The 20936-nt window shown below is 51.4% G+C and overlaps 2 protein-coding genes across 6 annotated transcripts in view; one reads left to right on the top strand and one right to left on the bottom strand.

Moving 5' to 3' along the window:
- Positions 1–1635, bottom strand: part of ARSH (arylsulfatase family member H) — a 52936-nt gene extending 51301 nt beyond the window's left edge. For all 4 annotated transcript variants that reach the window (XM_027534644.1, XM_027534645.1, XM_027534643.1 and 1 more), the window contains exon 1: positions 1542–1635. The gene's annotated coding sequence lies outside the window, so the exon portion shown is untranslated. The remainder of the gene's footprint in view (positions 1–1541) is intronic.
- On the top strand, positions 815–20689 carry LOC113887500 (arylsulfatase D-like). Of its 2 annotated transcripts, none has more exons than XM_027534641.1 (10): positions 815–921; positions 3801–3950; positions 4877–4998; positions 6496–6618; positions 8518–8941; positions 9810–9946; positions 10621–10755; positions 11427–11589; positions 13482–13603; positions 20544–20689. In XM_027534641.1, the coding sequence occupies exons 1-10, from the start codon at positions 878–880 to the stop codon at positions 20672–20674; spliced, it is 1551 nt and encodes a 516-aa protein (XP_027390442.1). In that variant the 5' UTR covers positions 815–877; the 3' UTR covers positions 20675–20689. The 2 variants fall into 2 exon arrangements, with proteins under 2 accessions (XP_027390442.1, XP_027390441.1); XM_027534640.1 differs by lacking the exon at positions 20544–20689 and adding an exon at positions 15450–16059.
- Positions 20690–20936: the final 247 nt, after the last annotated feature.

Raw genomic sequence — 20936 nt, 5'->3', positions numbered from 1 at the left:
AGTATATTTTGAAAGGCCAAAAGAATCTAGATCTAAGTTTTTGGAATTAATACGCACATTCGGAGGAACTGTTGTTAAATGGCTTTCTGTGTGTCAGTGGTGGTGAATAACCTGCCTGCCGATGCAGGAGACATAAGAGATGCACGTTCAGTCCCTGGGTGGGGAAGATTCCCTGGAGAAGGAAGTGGCAAGCTACTCCATCCAGTATTGCTGCCTGGAGAACCCCATGGACACAGGAGCCTGGCGGGCTATACAGTCCACAGGGTCGCAGTGTCGGACACAATCAAAGCAATTTAGCACACATATATTAAACAGATAACCTGTGAAAACCTACACAAGATTGTACATCAACTCTAGTCCAATAACAGAAGACTCTTCAGAGTCCTGTGGACAGCAAGGAGATCCAACCAGTCCATCCTAAAGGAAATCAACCCTGAATACCCATTGGAAGGAGTGATGCTGAAGCTGAAGCTCCAATACTCTGGCCACATGATGCGAAGAGCTGACTCACTGGGAAAGACCCTGGTGCTGGGAAAGACTGAAGGCGGGAGGAGAGGTGGGTGACAGAGGATGACAGGGCTGGATGGATATGAGTTTGAGCAAACTCCGGGAGCTGGTGAAGGACAGGGAAGCCTGGCCGTTCTGCTGCACCCCCACTTTGGCCCCTGTCTCATGGGAATGCCCGCCACCAAGAAAGCCACCCAGGAAAACCTGTTTAGAAGCTCAGTTCCCCCTGAGGCCCTAGGACTTTAAGAGGATTCGAGCAGGAGGGGGAACCCACCCCCCAGGTCTCGCCGCTCGGTGGGCGGGACACAGAGCGCACGGGGCAAGGTCCCGCGCACGGGGCAAGGTCCCCCGCTCCGTGCCCCGCTCCGCCATGGCGCCCACAGCGCAGAGGAGACGCGCGGCGCACGCCGCCAGGTGCGCGGGACCCTGGGCCCCGGTCCTTCCCCGATCCTGGGGCTGGGGGCGTGGAAACAGGGGAATAGACTGGGGAGGGGCGTCTAGGGTGAGCGTGGACCGCCCCCCCCCCCCCCCCCGCCCCAGCCAAAGGCCGGCCTGCGCTTGAGCCTCGGAGTCTCCAAAACGCAGCTGGAGGCCTGTTCGCCTTCCTAGACGCCGGCGGGACGAGAGAGCTGGGTTGGGGGCGTCGGGGGACTGCGGGGGACGAGAGGGAGCGGAAGGAAAGGGACCGGGAGTGGGGGTAGGAGGCGGGGAGGAAGGGGAGGCAGGCAGGCCACGCCCCGGTAGAGGTGGTGCAGCCCCTCCCCCGCCCTCCAAAGACTTCCTGTCGCGCCCCAGAGGTCCCGGTCCCCTAGCGCCTCCGCGTCCACACCAGCCACTCACTAGGGCGCGACCCTCCCAGGCTCCCTCTTGGAAAAGCCCACGCCCCGGAGCCTTCTTCCAGCCCTCTCTCGCCGCGCGCCCTCCATCCCCAAATTAAGACACACCCCTGTTCTGCACACTGGCCACCTCCCCACACACCCCACAAGCGTGGCCGTGTGCCTGAAACCCACTAGGATGCAATCGGTCTGCCTTACCTTCTGGACTCTTGGCGAGACTGTAGCCCGCCAGGCTCCTCTGTCCATGGGATTCTCCACTCAAGAAAACTGGACTGGGTTGTCATTTCCTTCTCCAGGGGATCTTCCCGACTCAGGGATCGAACCCAGGTCTCCAAAGGGCAGGCAGATTCTTTACCTTCTGAGCCACCAGGCAAGCCCCCAAAAGAGGTGATAGAATCTTGATTTCTTCCTCTTGCACTGTTTAAAAACAGTCTTACACTGTCGTCAGTAACCCAAAACCGAGTCTGGCAGTTTGGTAGCTCTGAGGGCTTCTTTCTGATACGTAACTTCAAGGGGAAGGGTGTTGCAAGCGTGAACACTAGGTAGGGGGTACATTTAGCATAGAGTCCAAGGGAGAAAAAAAGTGAATTGTGGCTCCTGCAGAGTTAGGGGGCAGAAAAAACAAACTTTAGTTACAGACACGCAGAGTTCCGAGCAGTTAAAGTGGAAAAAAAAAAAAAAAATACAAAACTAGGAATGATCAGGCCTGCTCACTGTTCACTTTCTATTCTTTATTCTCAGGAAAGGGAAAGAAAAACTCATTCCTCTGTTTTCCTTTTCACCACAACAAATTCCTCCAAGGTTAACCCCACTTTCTGGAGGCAGAAACGCCGCCTCCAGTTTCCGGACTGCTTGGCGCATCGGGGCCCAACAGGGGGATGCTGTTGGCACCGAGGGGCCCTGCTGGGGACTCTGGGTTCCGCTGGAGCTTCTAGCCCCTAGGGCCGCAGGGCTTGGGAGGCGGGGAGAGCCTCGGTAGGTCCACCCCCAGGACCGCCCAAACCTCCCTTAGGCAGTGTAGACGCCCACACGCCGGGGCGGCGCCCGGCACTCGCTGGCGGCGCGCCTTGCAAATCGGAGCAGAGATTGATCAAAACAGTTGTACTGTCTAGGGGACTTTTATCCCCCAGGAGGTCCCCAACCCCGAGCACCGCGGAGACGCAGCCCCCGGTCTCCGGACTGCTTGGCGCATCCGGACGCGATCGGGAAACGTCCACCGGGACGCGATCGGAGAACGTGGATGGCACCGGGGCCCTGTTGGGGACTCGGGGATCCGCTGGAGCGTCTAGCCCCCGAGTGCCTCTGGGTTTTGGGGGGCGGGGAGAGCCTGAGTAGGTCCACCACCCAGGACCGCCCAAACCTCGGTGGCGCGCGCGCACGCGGAGTACGCCCCCAACGCTCGCTGACCGCGGGCTTTTCAAATCCGAGCAGTGATCATTTGATCAAAACAGCTGTGCTGTCTAGGGTACTTAAATCCCCTGCTGCTGCTGCTGCTAAATCGCTTCAGTCGTGTCCGAGTGCGACCCCATAGACGGCAGCCCACCAGGCTCCCCCGTCCCTGGGATTCTCCAGGCAAGAACACTGGAGTGGGTTGCCATTTCCTTCTCCAATGCATGAAAAGTGAAAAGTGAAAGTGAAGTCGCTGAGTCGTGTCCGACTCTTAGCGACCCCATGGACTGCAGCCCACCAGGCTCCTCCATCCATGGGATTTTCCAGGCAAGAGTACTGGAGTGGGGTGCCATTGCCTTCTCCGTTTAATCCCCTATTGATCCTTTAAAAACGTAAGTCCCCTTCTGATCCGACCTGGCCCCGTTTCCCTCCTAGCGGAGCCTGGGCCCCCCTCACCTTGGGTTCCCCTCACCCTGGGCCTCCCGACCCTGGGCGGAAGGCAGCTCCGAGGCCCAGGGAAAGGCGTGCCCGGGGTGCAGCGAGAATTAATTACAAAGTAGTGCAAGGTGGGGGCCCTGGGTGAATTCAGTGAAAGAAACTGAATTTGGGTGGATCACGACTTTCAAAAGCAAAAAGTAGTGCGTTCAAGTTTTGTGCGGCACGTGGAACGGATTGGTCAAGCCTTTGGGATAAAAATATACAAGGGCTGCAGGCCTTTCTTTGTTAAATCCTCATATAAAGGAAGAGCTTCCCAGGAGGCTCAGTGGTAAAGAATCGCTCTGCCAGTGTAGCTAACACCGGTTCAGTCTCTGGGTGGGGGAGATCCCCTGCAGAAGGAAATGACAATGCATTCTAGTTACTCTTGCCTGGAGAATCCTATGGACAGAGGAGCCTGGTGGGCTCCTGCCAGTGGGGTTGCCGAGAGGCGGACTGGACCTATGGATGGAGCACACGTGCAGTGGAATGGAAATGCCCGCACCTTCTCCGCAACCTGGTTTGAAATGCTGACTTTTTCATTCCAAAGGAGACGTTTATTTCGTTTTTGGCTTTTTTCTTTCTTCTCTTTAGGGACTCTTTAAATCTGTTGCTCATCATGTGTTTGCTTCTGAAGACCTGCGAATTAAAATCAGCAAATACGTCTAAACCAAATATTCTGCTGATAATGGCGGACGATCTGGGCATTGGGGATCTCGGTTGCTATGGAAACGACACACTAAGGTACCAGCTGGGGATAGGGGGAGCGGGGAGGCAGTTCTCGGGGCGTGTGTGCGTGTTTGGATGAATGAAGCAGACTTCAAATCTGCCCGCAGAAATTAGGAAATTCCTTAAGGCATCAAATTTCCACAGCAAAAGTTATTTTTGGAGCAAAAGTGAGTTATCAACCTTTCTGAGGGGAAGAAGAGAGCACAAGGGACTTCGGAGGGAAAGAAGGAGAGTTAGAGGGAAATCTGAGACTAGTAAGGTGAGAAGAATTCCTAAGATCAGGCAAGTGATTCGGAAGCTCCAGTACTTTGGCCACCTGATGCAAACTGCCAACTCACTGGAAGACACCCTGATGCTGAGAAAGACTATGGGCAGGAGGAGAAGGGGGTGACAGAGGATGAGATGGTTGGATGGCATCACTGACTCGATGGACATGACTTTGAGCAAGCTCCAGGAGATGCTGCTGCAGTCCATGGGGTCTCCAAGCGTCAGACACAACTGAGTATGCACGGAAACCTTTTTTGGAGTGCGTGTGAATGATACCATCAGCCGCCACCTCTGAACAGAAGGTGTAGGAACTGCCTCTGCAGATGTCTGTGTGTGTTAGTCGTTCAGTTGTGTCCGACTGTGACCTCATGGACTGTAGCCCTCCAGGCTCCTCTGTCCATGGGATTTCCCAGGCAAGAATACTGGAGTGGGTTGCCATTTCCTCCCCCAGGGGATCTTCCCTATGCAGGGATTGAACCCGGTTATACCAAACTGCAGGCAGGTTGCTTTACCATCCGAGCCACCAGGGAGGTCTTGCAGGGGGCAAAATGCAATCACGTGTAAAGCAAAGGAAATTCCTCAAATAGAGAACTCATCCATATACCTTTCAGCATGGGGACCTGACTCAGCTCGCTCGACCCATCCTAACGGTGACCTTTGTGTGCTTTGCCCAGGACGCCGAACATCGACCAACTTGCGGAGGAAGGCGTGAGGCTCACCCAGCACCTGGCGGCCGCCCCGCTGTGCACCCCAAGCAGGGCCGCCTTCCTCACAGGGAGACATGCCTTCAGATCAGGTGGGTGTTTTCAGGGCGGCTGGGGAAACGGCTGGCCTCGTCCGCCCATTGACTGTCCTAAAAAATGGGGTGGTGGTCATCTCCCGGAGTTAGCCCAAGTTCATGTCCATTGCATCGGTGAGGAGGCAAACCACTTCAGTATATTTCCCAGTGAGAACCCCATGAACTGCTGTATAAAAAGACAAGGGGACTTTGATACAAATTTAAAAAAAAGGCTAACACAAAATACAAACAAAAAGAATTAGGTGGTAGGACTTCCCTGGTGGCCCAGTGGTTGACACTCCATGCTCTTCCACTGCACGGGTCATAGGTTCAATCCTTGGTCAGGGAACCAGATTCCACATGCCATAACTAAGACCCTGCACAGCCAAAGATATATATATATCTTAAAAAAAAAAAAAAAATCAGGTGATGGGACTTCCCTGGCAGCCCAGTGGTTGGGACTCTTCCTCCAATGCAGGGAGCATGGGTTCAATCCCCGGTCAAGGAACTAGATCCTACTTGACACTACTCAGATCCTGCACAGACAAATAAATAAATATATATTTAAAAAAAAAAAAAAAGAATCAGGTAGTGGGACTTCCCTGGTGGTCACGTGATTGAGACTCTGAGCTTCCAGTGCAGGGAGCATGGGTTCGATCCCTGGTTTGGGAACTAAGATCCTGAAAATAGCCAAAAAAGAAAAAGAAATCAGGTGTCAATAGTTGATAGATGGTTAAAATACAATCTGCAAATTCACTTTCCTGGAATTATGTAAATATTGTGCTTTGGTGCTGCCAAGTTGCTCAGTCGTCTCCAGAGTCTTTGCGACCCCATGGGCTGTGGCCTGCCAGGCTCCTCTGTCCATGGGATTCTCCTGCCAGGAATACTGGAGTTGGTTGCCATTTCCTTCTCCAGGGGATCTTCCCAACCCAGGGATAGAACCCCCGTCTCCTCCATTGCAGGCAGTTTCTTTACCATCTGAGCCACCAAGAAAGCTCTGTAATTACTGAGAACTCAGAAAGCTCAAAGTCTTCAAGGTAACTGACTGTATTCCATGTTCTTTGTCCAGAATCTTTGAGTCAGTCTCGAGGTCACGTTGCAGTTTCAGATGGTTCCTCACAGGGTCATCCGTGGTGGAGAACCTCAGTCCCCAGCGGAGACCCTTGGCGTACTTACCAGAAGTACGGTAGTTAACGGAAGTAGGGTCCTTCCCGGAAGTACGGTAGTTAACGGAAGTAGGGTCCTTCCCGGAAGTACGGTAGTTAACGGAAGTAGGGTCCTTCCCGGAAGTACGGTAGTTAACGGAAGTAGGGTCCTTCCCGGAAGTACGGTAGTTAACGGAAGTAGGGTCCTTCCCGGAAGTACGGTAGTTAACGGAAGTAGGGTCCTTCCCGGAAGTACGGTAGTTAACGGAAGTAGGGTCCTTCCCGGAAGTACGGTAGTTAACGGAAGTACGGTACTTCCGGCTGTGTACCGGAAACCAACATTTCCTCTCGGCTCTGCTCCACTCCGCAGGCATGGACGCCACGGATCGCTACCGGGCCCTGCAGTGGAACGCGGGTTCGGGGGGACTCCCACAGAATGAAACCACATTTGCGAGGATCCTTCAGGGGCAAGGGTACACCACGGGCCTCATCGGTATGTGCTGACGCGTGTTATTTTTCTGCTTTTTTTCCGTGATGGTGAAGGTCAGGGATTGCAAGACCCTATGTTCCTAGAAGGCAATGGCACCCCGCTCCAGTACTCTTGCCTGGAGAATCCCATGGACGGAGGAGCCTGGAAGGCTGCCGTCCATGGGGTCGCTGAGGGTCAGGCACGACTGAGCGGCTTCACTTCCACTTTTCACTTTCATGCATTGGAGAAGGAAAGGGCAACCCACTCCCGTGTTCTTGCCTGGAGCATCCCAGGGACGGGGGAGCCTGGTGGGCTGCCGTCTATGGGGTCGCACAGAGTGGGACACGACTGAAGCGACTTAGCAGCAGCATGTTCCTAGAAAATGTTGAAATATCAGAACCCAGGTTTAGTTCCTGCTTGCTCTCATGTCTCTTGAATGGTTCATCATGTTGGAATTGAAGAGTCTTTTTTTTTTAACCCAGTAATTTTCTTTTAATAATATTCATCCTTATTTTCTTTTTTTTCTAGACTTCTTTTTTTCTTTTTTGAGGTTAGTTGTTTTACAATGTTGTCTTGGTCTCTGCTTTACAGTGAAGTCAGTCAGCCATGAAGAATGCTCCCTCTTGGGCCTCTTGCTCACCTCACCCCCAACCCCACCCCCAGGTCATCACAGAGCCCTGGCTGAGCCCCCTGTGCTCTGCAGCAGCTTTCCACTAGCCGTCTGTTCACACATGGTCGAGTACAGATGTCCGTGCTGCTCTCTCAGTTCATCCCTCCATCTCCTTACCCTGCTGTGTCCACAAGTCCTTTCTCCACGCCCTCTTTATTCCTGCCCAGCGAATATCATCTGTTCCGTCTTTCTAAATTCCATGCATACGCGTTAACATAGGATACTTGTTTGTCTCTTTCTGACTTACTGCACTCTGTACAGCAGGTTCTAGGTTAATCCACCCTCACTACCAGTCACTCAAATTCGTTCTTTTCTTTATCGCTGAGTAATATTCTGTTGTATATATGTACCACATCTGTGTCCATTCATCTGTCAGTGGACAGTTAGGTTGTTTCTATGTCTTGGCTCTTGTAAATCGTGCTGCAGTGAACATTGGAGTACATCAGCCTTTTACAATTACGGTTTTCTCAGGGAGTCCTGGTAACTTTACAATCTTTCTCCATTAGCCTCTTTGCTGGAGGAATCCATCTTTTCCTCACGGCACTGGTCAGAATCTTCTAGACATTATATTGGTTTAAATGGCCACACCTCATCTCAAAACTCAGTGTTAACACATGAGATGGTGGGAAGCTTTGGAGGCTGGATCCTTCTGTATGGTTTTATTCTCCACCATCCTCACTGCAGCCTGCTGTTTTTGTTTCCTTAAATGTAAAACGGCAGATTCCTGGGTTGGGATCCAGGACGGAGTCTGATAGGTTCTGAAGATAGCCTGTGAGTCGTGGGGAGACCAAGGGAACAAGGGAATAAGTGTCACTTCTCCACATGGAATTTTTGGCAACTGCCAGGCTCCTCTATCCATGGGATTCTCCAGGAAAGAATACTGGAGTGAGTTGCCTTTTCCTATTCAGGAGATTTCCCAAACCCAAGGTTTAAACCCTCATCTCTTGTCTCTCCTGCAGTGGCAGGCATATTCTTTACCATTGAGACACCTCGGAAGCCCCTACTGCTTTTTGGGTGTTGTTGTTCAGTCGCTCAGTCGTGTCTGACTCTCTGCGACCCCATGGACTGCAGCACGCCAGGCTTCCCTGTCCTTCACCGTCTCCGGGAGTTTGCTCAAAGTCACGACCACTGAGTCGTGATGAACCTCCAAATTACCCTCAGAAAGTAATTTCAGCCAGAATCCCTTAGACCTATGCTGTTTTTTATGTTTCTTTCTTTCTTTTTTTTTTTAAAGTTCTTGCTTCTATCTTCAGGAAAATGGCATCAAGGTGTAAACTGTGCCTCACGCAATGACCACTGCCACCACCCTCTGCACCACGGCTTTGACTATTTCTACGGCATGCCCTTCACGCTGGTCAATGACTGCCACCCAGACAGGCCCCCTTCACTGGACTCGGGCTTGAGGGCCAGGCTGTGGCTTTACACCCAGATCATGGCCCTGGGCGTGTTGACCATCGTGGCCGGCAAAGCCTGCAGGCTGATCTCCATTTCCTGGAAACTGGTCTTGAGTGTGGCCACCCTGGTCCTGCTGTTTTTCACGTCCTGGTACGCCAGCTTTGGCTTCGTCCGCCGCTGGAACTGCATCCTGATGAGAAACCACGAAGTCACTGAGCAGCCCATGGTTTTGGAAAGAGCTGCGAGCCTCGTGCTCAAGGAAGCTGTTTCCTTTATTGCAAGGTAATGGCGCCGTCCCCTTGGAAATCGGAGGTGAGTTCTGGGTGCATCTGAGTCTGTTTACCACCGGTGGGAATCTGCCAGCTCTATGAATAGACAGATGCGTGTGTGTGTGTGTGTGTGTGTGTGTCTTAGTCGCTCAGTCGTGTCCGACTCTTTGTGACCCCGTGGACGGTAGCCCACCAGGCTCCTCTGTCCATGGGATTCTCCAGGCAAGAAGACTGGAGTGGGTTGAAATGAGCAGGTGGGTTTGAAGACTTCAACAGTTACACACGGATTGGTTTCCAAAACTCCAGTCTCTTCTTTCTTGTTTTGGGCTCTGTTTTGTTTTTGTTAATATAAATGTTCTCTGTGTGCATGCTCAGTTGCTCAGTTGAGTCCGACTCTTGGCGACCCCCATGGACTGTAGCCCGCCAGGCTCCTCCGTCCATGGGGATTCTCCAGGCAGGCATACTGGAGTGGGTTGCCATGCCCTCGTCCAGGGGATCTTCCCAATCCAGGGATATGAACCCGGGTCTCTTGCACTGGCAGCTGGATTCTTTACCACTCAGCCACTTGGGGTGTCTAGAGTACTGCACAGCAACTTAAAAGAGTAAGGGGGCTGTGTGTGCTGATCCAGAAATGCAGCTGACACGACCCTACGGGGCGTTCCTGGGACAGACCCCTACCCCTGTCCTCTGCTCCAGCTCCTGTCTGAAGTACGTAGAGCATAGTATCTGATGCAGACTTCTTCAGTTGATTTACAGATGCTAAAAGCCCCAACAAACAGAAGATGTTAACTAGTTGATGCCCACGAGCCTTCAGTCTCTACTTTGAAGTCCTGGATCATAGAGATGCTCTTGTAGCCAAAGGATGTTTTTTCTTCTTTCAGAAATAAGCAGGGTCCATTCCTGCTCTTTGTATCTCTGCTGCATGTCCATATCCCCCTGGTGACCACAGAAAGGTTCCTTGGGAAGAGTCGGCATGGCTTGTACGGCGACAACGTTGAGGAGATGGACTGGCTTGTGGGTGAGTCAGCCCCCGGCCAGGCTTCATCTGTTCCCGGCCTTCCCTTGATGGCGGGGTCACAGGTGGGTGACCTCCCCGGAGCCAGCCTTCAGTAAAGAATCAGAGATGAAGAGGAAGATTCTCCCCCATCATCCACAGATTCCTTCTGCCTTTCCGATTTCTTTTGTCTATTTTTGCACAAAGACATCCTTCTAAAGTCTGTGATTGAATGCTGTCACGAAGGGACTTCCCAGGTGGGCCGGTGGTTACCACTTCACCTTCCAATGCAGGGGGTGTGGGTTCGATCCCTGGTCGGGGAGCTGAGATCCCACGTGCCTCGTGGCCAAAAAACCAAACATAAAACAGAAACCGTATTGTAGTACATTCAATAAAGAGCTTAAAAATTAAGTGTTAGTCGCTCAGTCGTGTCCGACTCTTTGCTTCCTGTGGACTGCAGTCTGCCAGGTTCCTCTGTCCATGGGCTTCTCCAGGCAAGAACACTGGAGTGGGTTACCATGCCCTCCTCCAGGGGATCTTCCCGACCCAGGGATCAAACCTGTGTTGCCTGCGTTGGCAGACGGGTGGGTTCTTTTACCACTGAGCCACCTGGGAAACCCTCAGAAAGGAGACATCGTGTTGAACCCTCAGATGCTGTTTCATTTACGTCGCCCTGAAATGCTGTGTCTTTCCTAAAGGGGAGATTCTGAACGCCGTTGAAGAACACGGCCTGAAAAACATGACTCTCACGTACTTCACCTCTGATCACGGGGGACACTTGCAGGCAAGAGATGGACATGTCCAGCTGGGCGGGTGGAATGGAATATACAGAGGTAAGGCCCGTGGGCACTGGGGTTCCAGGGGAAAATCTCTGTACACTGGTCCTTTTAAATACCTGACATGAGGGACTTCCCTGATGGTCCACTGGTTTAAGACTCTGCACTTCCATTGCAGGGGGCATGGGTTCGATCCCTGGTCAAGATCCCACATGCCTTTCAGCATGGCCAAAAAAAAGTTTTTTAATAAAATGAATAAAATAAAATTTGATACGGTCCATCTGAATTATTCTGGAGATGGAAATGGCAGCCCACTCCAGTATTCTCGCCTGGAGAATCCCATGGCCAGAGGAGCTTGTGGGCTACAGTCCATGTGTGCGTGGCCAGTCACTCAGTCGTGTCTGACTCTTTGCGACCCCACGGACTGTAGCCCGGCAGGCTCCTCTGTCCATGGGATGCTCTAGGCAAGGATACTGGAGTGGGTCGCCTTGCCCTCCTCCAGGGGATCTTCCCGACCCAGGGATCAAACCAACATCTCGTACATCCCCTGCATTGGGAGGTGGGTGCTTTACCGCTAGCGCCCGTGGGCTATAGTGATGGGGTGGCCAAGAGTCGGACACCACTGAGCGAGTGAGCGCACACGCTGGATACAGACACGCACAGGTCCATCGGGTGTGTCTCCAGGCTGGTGCGTCTCCTGAGAAGGCAACGGTGTCGTTCCCTTCCAGGTGGCAAAGGCATGGCCGGCTGGGAAGGCGGGATCCGGGTCCCAGGGATATTTCGCTGGCCCGGGGTCCTGCCGGCCGGTCACGTGATCCACGAGCCCACCAGCCTGATGGACGTCTTCCCCACCGTGGTCCACCTGGCGGGCGGCCAGGTGCCCCAGGACAGGTACACTCCTCCCTGCGTCCTGGGAGAGCCCCCTGCCCTCGTCCAAGTTTTTGGGGAATACATTCCACAATAGGAGAACGTTTAAAACAGTCTCCCATGTAGGGGACAGGCTGATGTGAAATGACCACACCCAGGAAAACAAGGCTAAACGAACTGTTGGGTCCAGTGACTTGTTTTGGGGTTTTTTTTGGCAAGATTTTACATTTTGGCATCACAATCTGGAGATCCAGTCGTCAGAATGCGACATCTCCTATTAATCTTCTGAAATGCAATCTTGCCCACATGTTCGTGCAGCTATGAAAATTGAAAAAAAAATTTTAAGTTTATTTTATTTATTTTTAGGCTGTGCCACACAGCATGTGGACTGGTTCCCTGACCAGGGATTGAACCTGTGTCCTCCATGAACTGAAAGTTCAGAGTCTTAACCTTGCTGCACCACCAGGGAAGTCCCTTGAAAATATGATTTAAAAATGATTATGTACCTCAATACACACCCAAAAAGTCCCTCTCATACATGAGAAAAAATAGAAGTAAATATTTTCATACAAGATTGGATTTTACTTTGTTTAGGATAACCAATAAGGGACTTCCCTAGAGCTCCAGTGGTTAGGAATCCACGTTTCCACTCACAGGGGCCATGGGTTCGATCCCTGCTTGGGGAATGAGGATTCTACCTGTCACAACCCCCGCCCCCCAAAAAAAAGCCTGGAAAAAAGGTTACCAATAAATACTTGTGTATGATGGATAATAATATAAGGTACTTTATCCCCTAGTTCTTACTGCCAAAAAAAAAAAAAAGCCATCTTATTAATTTTTAAGTTTAGTAGTATTTTTAGTTCAGCAGGTTTCTCTGGAGAGAGAGAGCCAACAGTACACCTGCAGGTGTGTGTGTGTGTGTGTGTGTGTGTGTGTGTGTAAGCAATAAGGGCTCCGCTCGTGGCTCGGATGGTAAGGCGCGCCTGCCTGCAATGCAGGAGACGCAGGTTCAGCCCCTGGGTTGGGACGATCCCCTGGAGGAGGACATGGCGACTCACCCCAATATTCTTGCCTGGAAAATCCCATGGACAGAGGAGCCTGGCAGGCTAGAGTCTGTGGGGTCAAAATAAGACATTTATCATAAGGAATTGGCTCACGCAGTGGTAGAGACTGGCAAATTGAAATTTGATGTTGGGAAGGCCAAAAGCCACAAGTTCAGGAGTATTTCTGTATCATTGTGTTGAGGGAGAGTTTTCTCTGCTCCAGCAAAACTCAGATTTGTTGACAGCCTTCAACTGATTTGACCAGGCTCACCCCTTTAAGCCCAGGGTGATCTGCTTTACTCAAAGTCTTGCTGATTGTAGATGTTAACCTCACCTACTATATATAAAATAGATAGCAACAAGGCCTTTCGGTACTGCACAGGGAACTCTGCTCAGTGCTCTGTGATCACCTAAATAGGAAAAGCATTTGAAAAAGAATACATACCTGTTTTACGAATCACTGATTCACTTTGCCATATACGTAAAACTATCATACCGTTGGTCATCAACTATACTGTAATAGAAAGTAAGAATTCAAAACTGTAGACATAAAATGAAAAATATAAATAAAAGGTCTCTGCTGCCCTAGACTTCAGCCTAGGGGCACGGGCAGCCCAGCTGGAATTTAAGAAGACTTGGTGTTAATATCTGCGGTCAGCGTGGTGTGTGTTGTTGTGTCTGGGTGTGTCTGTGTGTTTTCTATTTATGACATGCTACATGCAGTCTAGACAGCCTCGGGGAGACGGGGCGTGTCTGATCCACTGTGTGTTATCTGGGGTCCTGGCAGCCTTGGGGTTTCCAAGGTCCCAGGTCCACAGTGCAGCCCACACAGCCTCAGTCTCAGTCCCTCCTGTGGTCTCTTCCCTGAATCAGGGTCATCGACGGCCGGAGCCTGCTGCCCCTGCTGCGGGGAGATGCTGAGCGCTCGGCACATGAGTTCCTGTTTCATTACTGTGGGCAGTATCTCCACGCCGCCCGCTGGCACGAGAAGGACAGTGAGTTCACGCCTCCCCACGACTCGGCGGGTGCTGCGTCTTAGTCAGGGTCCTCCAGAGAAATGGAACCCAGAGGATGTGTGGGTGCCCGGGTGGATGGCTGGGTGGATGGATGATGGATGGATGATGGATAGATGATAGATGGGTCATGGATAGATGATGGATGGGTGGGTGGATGATGAATGGATGGATGGATAGACAGACTGATGGATGAATGGGTGGATGGATAGATGATGGATGGGTGATGGATAGATGATGGATGAATGGGTGGATGGATAGATGATGGATGGATGATGGATGGATAAATGATGGATGGGTGATGGATAGATGATGGATGGGTGATGGATAGATGATAGATGGGTCATGGATAGATGATGGATGGGTGATGGATAGATGATGGATGGGTGGGTGGATGGATAGATGATGGATGGGTGATGGATAGATGATGGATGCATAGATGATGGATGGGTGATGGATAGATGATGGATGGGTGGGTGGATGATGAATGGATGGATGGATAGATAGACTGATGGATGAATGGGTGGATGGATAGATGATGGATGGATGATGGATAGATGAGGGATGGATAGATGATGGATGGGTGATGGATAGATGATAGATGGGTAATGGATAGATGATGGATGGGTGATGGATAGATGATGGATGGGTTGATGGATGATGAATGGATGGATGGATAGATAGACTGATGGATGAATGGGTGGATGGATAGATGATAGATGGGTGATGGATAGATGATGGATGAATGGGTGGATGGATAGATGATGGGTGGGTGATGGATAGATGATGGATGGATAAATGATGGATGGGTGGGTGGATGGATAGATGATGGATGGGTGGGTGGATGAATGGATGGATAGATAGACTGATGGATGAATGGGTGGATAGATGAGTGGGTTGGTTGATGGTTGATGGGTGGATGGATGAATACATAGATGATGGATGCATGGATAGATTGATGGGTGGATGGATGATGGATGGATGTGTGGATGGGTAGATGGATGAGTGAATGGACAGATTAGTAGATGAACAGGTGGATGGGTGGATGGATAGATGGGTGGATAGATGAATGGATATGTAGATGATGGATGGATGGATGGATCGGTGGGTGGATGGATGGTGGGTGGGTGGATGGATAGACCGACTGATGGATGAATGGGTAGATAGATAGGTGGGTGGGTGGGTGGATAGTGGATGGATGAATCGATATATAGATGATGAATGGATGGATGGATGGGTTGATGGATGATGGATGGATGTGTAGAGGGATGGATAAGGGATGGATGCAGGGATACATAGATGATGGGTGGATATAGGTGGATAGGTGGATGAATCCATGGACTGATAAGTGGATAGATGGATAGGTGGATGAATGGATGGATGGATAGAACGGTGGTAGATAAATAGATAACAGATGGAAAAGATGAATTGATAGGCAAATAGAAAAATAGATGTACACAGAGATAATAGATGAATAGGTAGATAATAAATAGTTACATACAGAGGGGCGTCCCTGGTGGCTCAGCTGGTAAAGAATCTGCCTCAGGTGCAGGAGATCTGGGTTCGATCCCTGGGTCAGGAAGATCCCCTGGAGGAAGTCATGGCAGCCAACTCCAGTATCCTTGCCTGGAGAATCCCATGGACAGAGGAGCCTGGCGGGCTGCAGTCCACGGGGTCACAGTCAGACACAGCTGCATATAGAGGACACAGCTCCATAGAGAGGAAGAGATACAGGTAGCTAACAGATGACAGAAGAAGACAGAAAGGTGAGCGATGAGAGGTGCAGTGTCCGCGCCGCTGACGGGGGACGGACTCCATTTGCCCCTAGGCGGAAGGCTCTGGAAGGTGCATTACACCACGCCCGACTTCCACCCCGAGGGCGCAGGGGCCTGCCGCGGCAGCAGCATGTGCCCCTGCTCAGGAGCCGGCGTGACCCACCACGACCCTCCCCTGCTCTTCGACCTGTCCGGGGACCCGTCCGAGGCCCGGCCCCTGTCCCCCGACGCCGGGCCCGTGTACCGCGAGGTGGTGGCCCGCGTGGGCCGGGCGGTCCGGGAGCACCGCCGGTCGGTGCACCCGGTGCCTGAGCAGCTCTCCTTCCAGAACGTGGCCTGGAAGCCATGGCTGCAGCCCTGCTGCGGGCCCTTCCCGTTCTGCGCATGCTCCCGGGACGCGGACCCCGGGGAGACCTGACCTCGCTGCTCCCCAAGTTACAGCACGGGGGTGGGCGAGGAGGCGGGGAGAACGGGAGCCTTGTGTGCTGTCAGGAATGGAGAACTGCAGCAGCCGCTGTGGGCAACGGGGTGGACGGTCCTCCAGCCACCAAAAAATGGAACGACCCTAGGATGCAGCAATGCCAGCCCTGTGTGTGTGTGTGTGTGTGTGTGTGTGTGTATGTGTGTGTGTCTCGCTCAGTCATGTCCAACTCTATGAGACCCCATGGACTGCAGCCCTCCAGGCTCCTCTGTCCATGGGATTCTCCAGACAAGGATACTGCAGTGGGTTGCCATTTCCTCCACCAGGGGAATCTTCCCGACCTGGAGATCAAACCCACATCTCCTGCATTGGCAGGCAGGTTCTTTACCACGGAGCCACTTGTGAAGCCTAGACACACACACACACACACACACACACACACACACTGGAATATTACTTGGCCATAAAAACGAAATCTTGTCACTTGCAGCAACGGGCTGCCCTGGTGTCTCTGCCTGCAATGAGGGAGAGCTGAGTTCAGTCCCTGGGTGGGCAAGACCCCCTGGAGGAGGGCAATGACAACCCACTCCAGGATTCTTACCTGGAGAATCCCATGGATGGAGGGGCCTGCTGGGCTACAGTCCACGGGTCGCAAAGAGTCCTACACGACTGAGACACTGGGCAGACAACAGGTGAACCCTGAGGGCGTTATGCTAAGTGGACTAAGTCAGGCAGAGAAAGACAATGTGATCTCACATCTGTGTGGAAGTAAAAACAATAAAGTTTTAGATGCAGAGAGCAGACTGGTGTGTCACAAACTGTGGGGGTGGGGTGGTGATGGGGAGACACTTCCATCTATAAGATGCTTATACATCTTATATATATATATATATGAGGTTGAAAACCTCCGAACTGTCATGCCACCTATAAAACCAACGATTCAAACGGGAATGCTTCTAATTTAGAGGTTCCACCTGGCTTTGTTGAACACTGTTTTAAGTTTATGCATTTTCACCTTCTTTGGGTCTTTTTCTTCTTTTCCTCTGTTACAACTTTCTGACGCACTCCTTGTGAATTACATTCATTTTGCGTCAGACCTTCACCCCCACCACCCTTTGCGGGAAAACAGGCTTTAACTCCCGCAGCTTTTAAATGTTACACATTAACGTGGTGATCTGTTGTAAAAGTGGCTCTGAGAATAAACAAGCATTTTCTCAGCAGACTGGTGCCTGGCAGGAAAGTGGGGAAAGACCCCCCCCTCCAGGAGAAGGGGGCTTCCCCTGCAGACCCCAAGTGCAAAGAAACAGCCTTGAGCCCCAGGAGTGTGGAAAGCTCGGAGGGGTCTCCCAGGACTTGGGGCCCGGAGCTGAGGCACGGCTGAATTGAACAAACTCGGTCTTTGTGTCCAGGGCGCCTGTAAGTCTGGTCTTTAACTCTGGACAAAGGGATTTACTGTGATCAGGTCAAAGTTCAGGAGTGTCCCTGAGGACCCAAGAGTCTACTTCTTAAGAATTTCCATGGTAACAACTGGCCCAACCGGTTAGGCGGGCTGTCGCAAAGGGGCGACTGCGGAGGCTTGGCCGGCCCCTCCCCTCCAGTGTCTGTGCGTGTGTTTGTATCTCCAGCGGGATATGTATTCTGTTCAGTCGCTCAGTCGTGTCCGACTCTTGGCGACCCCAGGGACTGCAGCACACCAGGCCTCCCTGTCCATCACCAACTCCCGGAGTTTACTCAAACTCATGTCCATCAAGTCGGTGATGCCATCCAACCGTCTTATCCTCTGTCGGCCCCTTCTCCTCCTGCCTTCAGTCTTTCCCAGCACCAGGGTCTTTTCCAACGAGTCAGTTCTCATCAACACACAGCACAAGCGTTCCGAGAGGTCTCTATCAACATGTGTCTTTCTGCCTGTGGATGTCCACTGGTCTCAGCGCTGTTTGTGGGAAAGACCACCCTTTCTCTGGGCCTTGCTTCTGCACCTGGGTGAACCCTTGCCTTCACGTATGGGGAACAGTGATGTCAGAGGTGGATGGTCTCCAAGTCAGGCATTTACGACTAGCCTCCTGTTTGCATTTCGTGGGGCCGGAAGACACGGGCTTCAGGCTGCAAACTTAAAACCTGTGTCCTGTGTGCAGTTCCCGAGACACGGAGATAGGCTGGGCTCCAGTGGAGGGATGTACAGTTGGCCTCAGAAACGGGGCAACTCGCCAGTGTTTGGCCCTTGTAAACATCTCAAGGGAAGAGTCAAGGCAAGGGCACAGAGGGACGAAACCCCGTGTGACTAAAGGGTTAAGGGATGTCCGTTCGCCCCTCTTTGGGGACCAGCGAAATACTACACATGCTCAGGAAGTCTCCTTTGGGGGGCTGGGGTCCAAAGTCAGGCTATGGGGCCAGACCATAATGAGTCTTGCTCCTCCCAGAAGCCTTCACTTCTCAATCCATCTTGCCTGAGGGGTGCGTGTGCCCACTGCAGGGGAGGGTCCCGGGGTAGGTCAGGTGTGGGAAAATAAACCAGGTAATCGACCTGAAGGAAGACAAAGGCTCGGAACAACTGCCTTATAAAAATACCTTAACTCGGTCCTGGGCTCCTCCTCTCTGGGAGGGGGACGCCCACCCCTCTGTCTCCCCTTGAGCGTCTCTGTCTTGCTTCTGTCGTAACTAAACGAAGCATTTCTCTGTGTACTCTGTCACTTGCCATGCTGTATTTGCAATAACAAGATTTTTATACCTGCATTTACAGTTTCTACCTCCGAGATAAATGCATTTTTCACTGGGGGCAACGTTTCAGGGAGAAACAGCTCTTAGCCTCCTGGCCCTTTGCGGGTGTGTTGGCTAGGATTCCTGGTTCTCATCCAGGATGCCCATCCCTGGGCAGGGAATTAAGATCTCGCTTGCCTTGGGTGCGTGCTCAAGTCACTTCACTCGTGTCTGACTCTGTGTGACCCCATGGACCCTCCAGGCTCCTCTGTCCATGGGGATTGTTCAGGCAAGAGTACTGGAGTGGGTTGCCATGCCCTCCCGCAAGGGATCTTCCTGACCTGGGGATCAAACCCATGTCTCCTGTGGCTCCTGCGTTGAAGGCAGATTTTTGAGCGCTGGTCCCCTGGGAAAACCCACTGCTGCCTTGATGAGATCAATAATAGATGCCCACTCTCAGGGTATTGAAAGATTAAATGATTGGGACATCATGCACTTAATCTGCAATACTGGGAGTTTTCTAGACTGGTCTTTGACCACTACTGAAGCCTGGAAAGTCTATAAAAGGTCTCCTGGAGAAGGACATGGTCTTGATGAAAAGCTGAGATCTAGACAAGCTTACAGAGAGTGTGTGTATTAGTTCTGGACTGATTACAACAAATGACCACAAACCAGGGGACTTAAAACAACAGACATCCATCTTCCCCCAGCCCTGGAGACCAGACGTCTGAGGTCAAGGGTCCCAGGGCAGAGCACCCTGCAGAGTCTCCAGGGGAGGATCCTTCCCACCTCTTCCAGCTTCTGGGGGCTCCAGGCGTCAGTCCCTGGGCTGGTGGCCGCCTCCCTCCCGTCTCTGCCTCCATCTCCACGTGGCTTCTCCGCTGTGTCCCTGTCTCTTTTCTGTCTTACCTAAGCACACCTTATACAAGGCTTTGAAAACAAACCAGTACCAGGGTTTTCTCAAAACTTGTTTTCCTACCATTTTCTTTTCTTGTCTCAAGCTGCCATGGTTATATTTTTACAAACATCTTGCAGAGACTCCTGGTTCCTTGAACAGTAAACAATCAAAAAATAGTTCTTGGATGAATTAGTACATGACTCATTCCAAGAACTTAAAAGGAAAAGGTCATGGGGGAGGGTAAAAATGTCCTTGAGAAATTGCTCTAAAAGGGCACGTCTTTCAACATTTGCTACAAACTACTCAGCCAGAGAAATATTTGTGAGCCGTTGTTGATACCAAGGAGTGGCTTTCCAGAAATACTATTTGGTATGACAAGCAGCAATAGGTTGTCAGAGTTGTTAACTAGCCCCACCCAGAAATCTGTACATGCATGTGGCAGACTGGAGTTGGAGGGACCCACTGGAGGAAAAGATGTGTGACTTTTTTTCTTTCTTCCCTTAGCTTTATTTTTTTGGCTGTGCCCTGCAACATGGGGGATCTTAGTTCCCCACTCAGGGATTGAACCCATGCCTCCCTGCAGTGGAAGAGAGGAATCTGAATCAGTGGACGACCAGGGAAGTTCCTTTTCCCAGATTCATAGAGGTGTAACTGACATACTCCATGGTGTAAATTTACGGTTGCAACACAAAGATCTCAAATACGTATAAAGGGGTGGCGCTACTGGTAAGGAATCCACCTGCCAATTCAGGAGACGTGGGTTGGATCCCTGAGTCAGAAAGATCCGCTGGAGGAGGGCGTGGCAACCCATTCCAGTATTCTTGCCTGGAGAGTCCCATGGCTGGCATGTCACCAAAGGGTCATCACCAAACGTTAGCTGACACCGCCATCGTATCAGCTACCCTCTCTTTTCGGTGATGAGAAATTTTTAAATCTACTCTCTCATTAGCTTTGATCACCATGCTGTATGTTAATTCACCTTGTTCTATGTTCTGAATGTCCATCCTCACCCACAGGCCGTGTCTACATGACACCAAATCCCACCTTTGTTTCTACCATTAGCAACGTATTCTTGGGTCAGCCCACCGCTACGTTTTCTTAAGTTAAAAAATTATTTTTATTTTTGGTGTTTAGTTTCTACCGTACAGCAAAGTCAATCAGCTATACGAGTCCCTTGGACTGCAGGGAGATACAACCAGTCCATCCTAAAGGAAATCAACCCTGAATATTCACTGGAAGGACGGATGCTGAAGCTGACGCTCTAATACTTTGGCCACCTAATGGGAAGAGCCGACTCACTGGAAAAGACCCTGATACTAGGAAAGATTGAGATCAGAAGAGGGAGACAGAGGATGAGATGGTTGGATGGCATCACCGACTCAACAGACATGAGTTGAAGCAAACTCTGGGAGATGGTGAAGGACAGGGAAGCCTGTCATGCTGCAATCCATGGGGTCACAGAGACTCAGACACGACTTCGTGACTGAGCAATGAATACATGTATCCCCTGTTCTTTTGGATTTCCTT

This window comes from Bos indicus x Bos taurus, chromosome X (genome assembly GCF_003369695.1).
Source record: "Bos indicus x Bos taurus breed Angus x Brahman F1 hybrid chromosome X, Bos_hybrid_MaternalHap_v2.0, whole genome shotgun sequence".
NCBI lineage: Eukaryota > Metazoa > Chordata > Mammalia > Artiodactyla > Bovidae > Bos > Bos indicus x Bos taurus.
Note: the sequence above shows the minus strand (reverse complement) of the source record. Positions and strands in the feature narration are given on the sequence as shown.

Excerpts from the sequence above, each read along its gene's own strand:
- LOC113887500 (XM_027534640.1), top strand. The coding sequence starts at position 878 with ATGGCGCCCACAGCGCAGAGGAGACGCGCGGCGCACGCCGCCAG. Across the intron at positions 6,619-8,517 it reads GTACACCACGGGCCTCATCG|GAAAATGGCATCAAGGTGTA; the intron begins GTATGTGCTGAC and ends TTCTATCTTCAG. Across the intron at positions 9,947-10,620 it reads GGAGATGGACTGGCTTGTGG|GGGAGATTCTGAACGCCGTT; the intron begins GTGAGTCAGCCC and ends TCTTTCCTAAAG.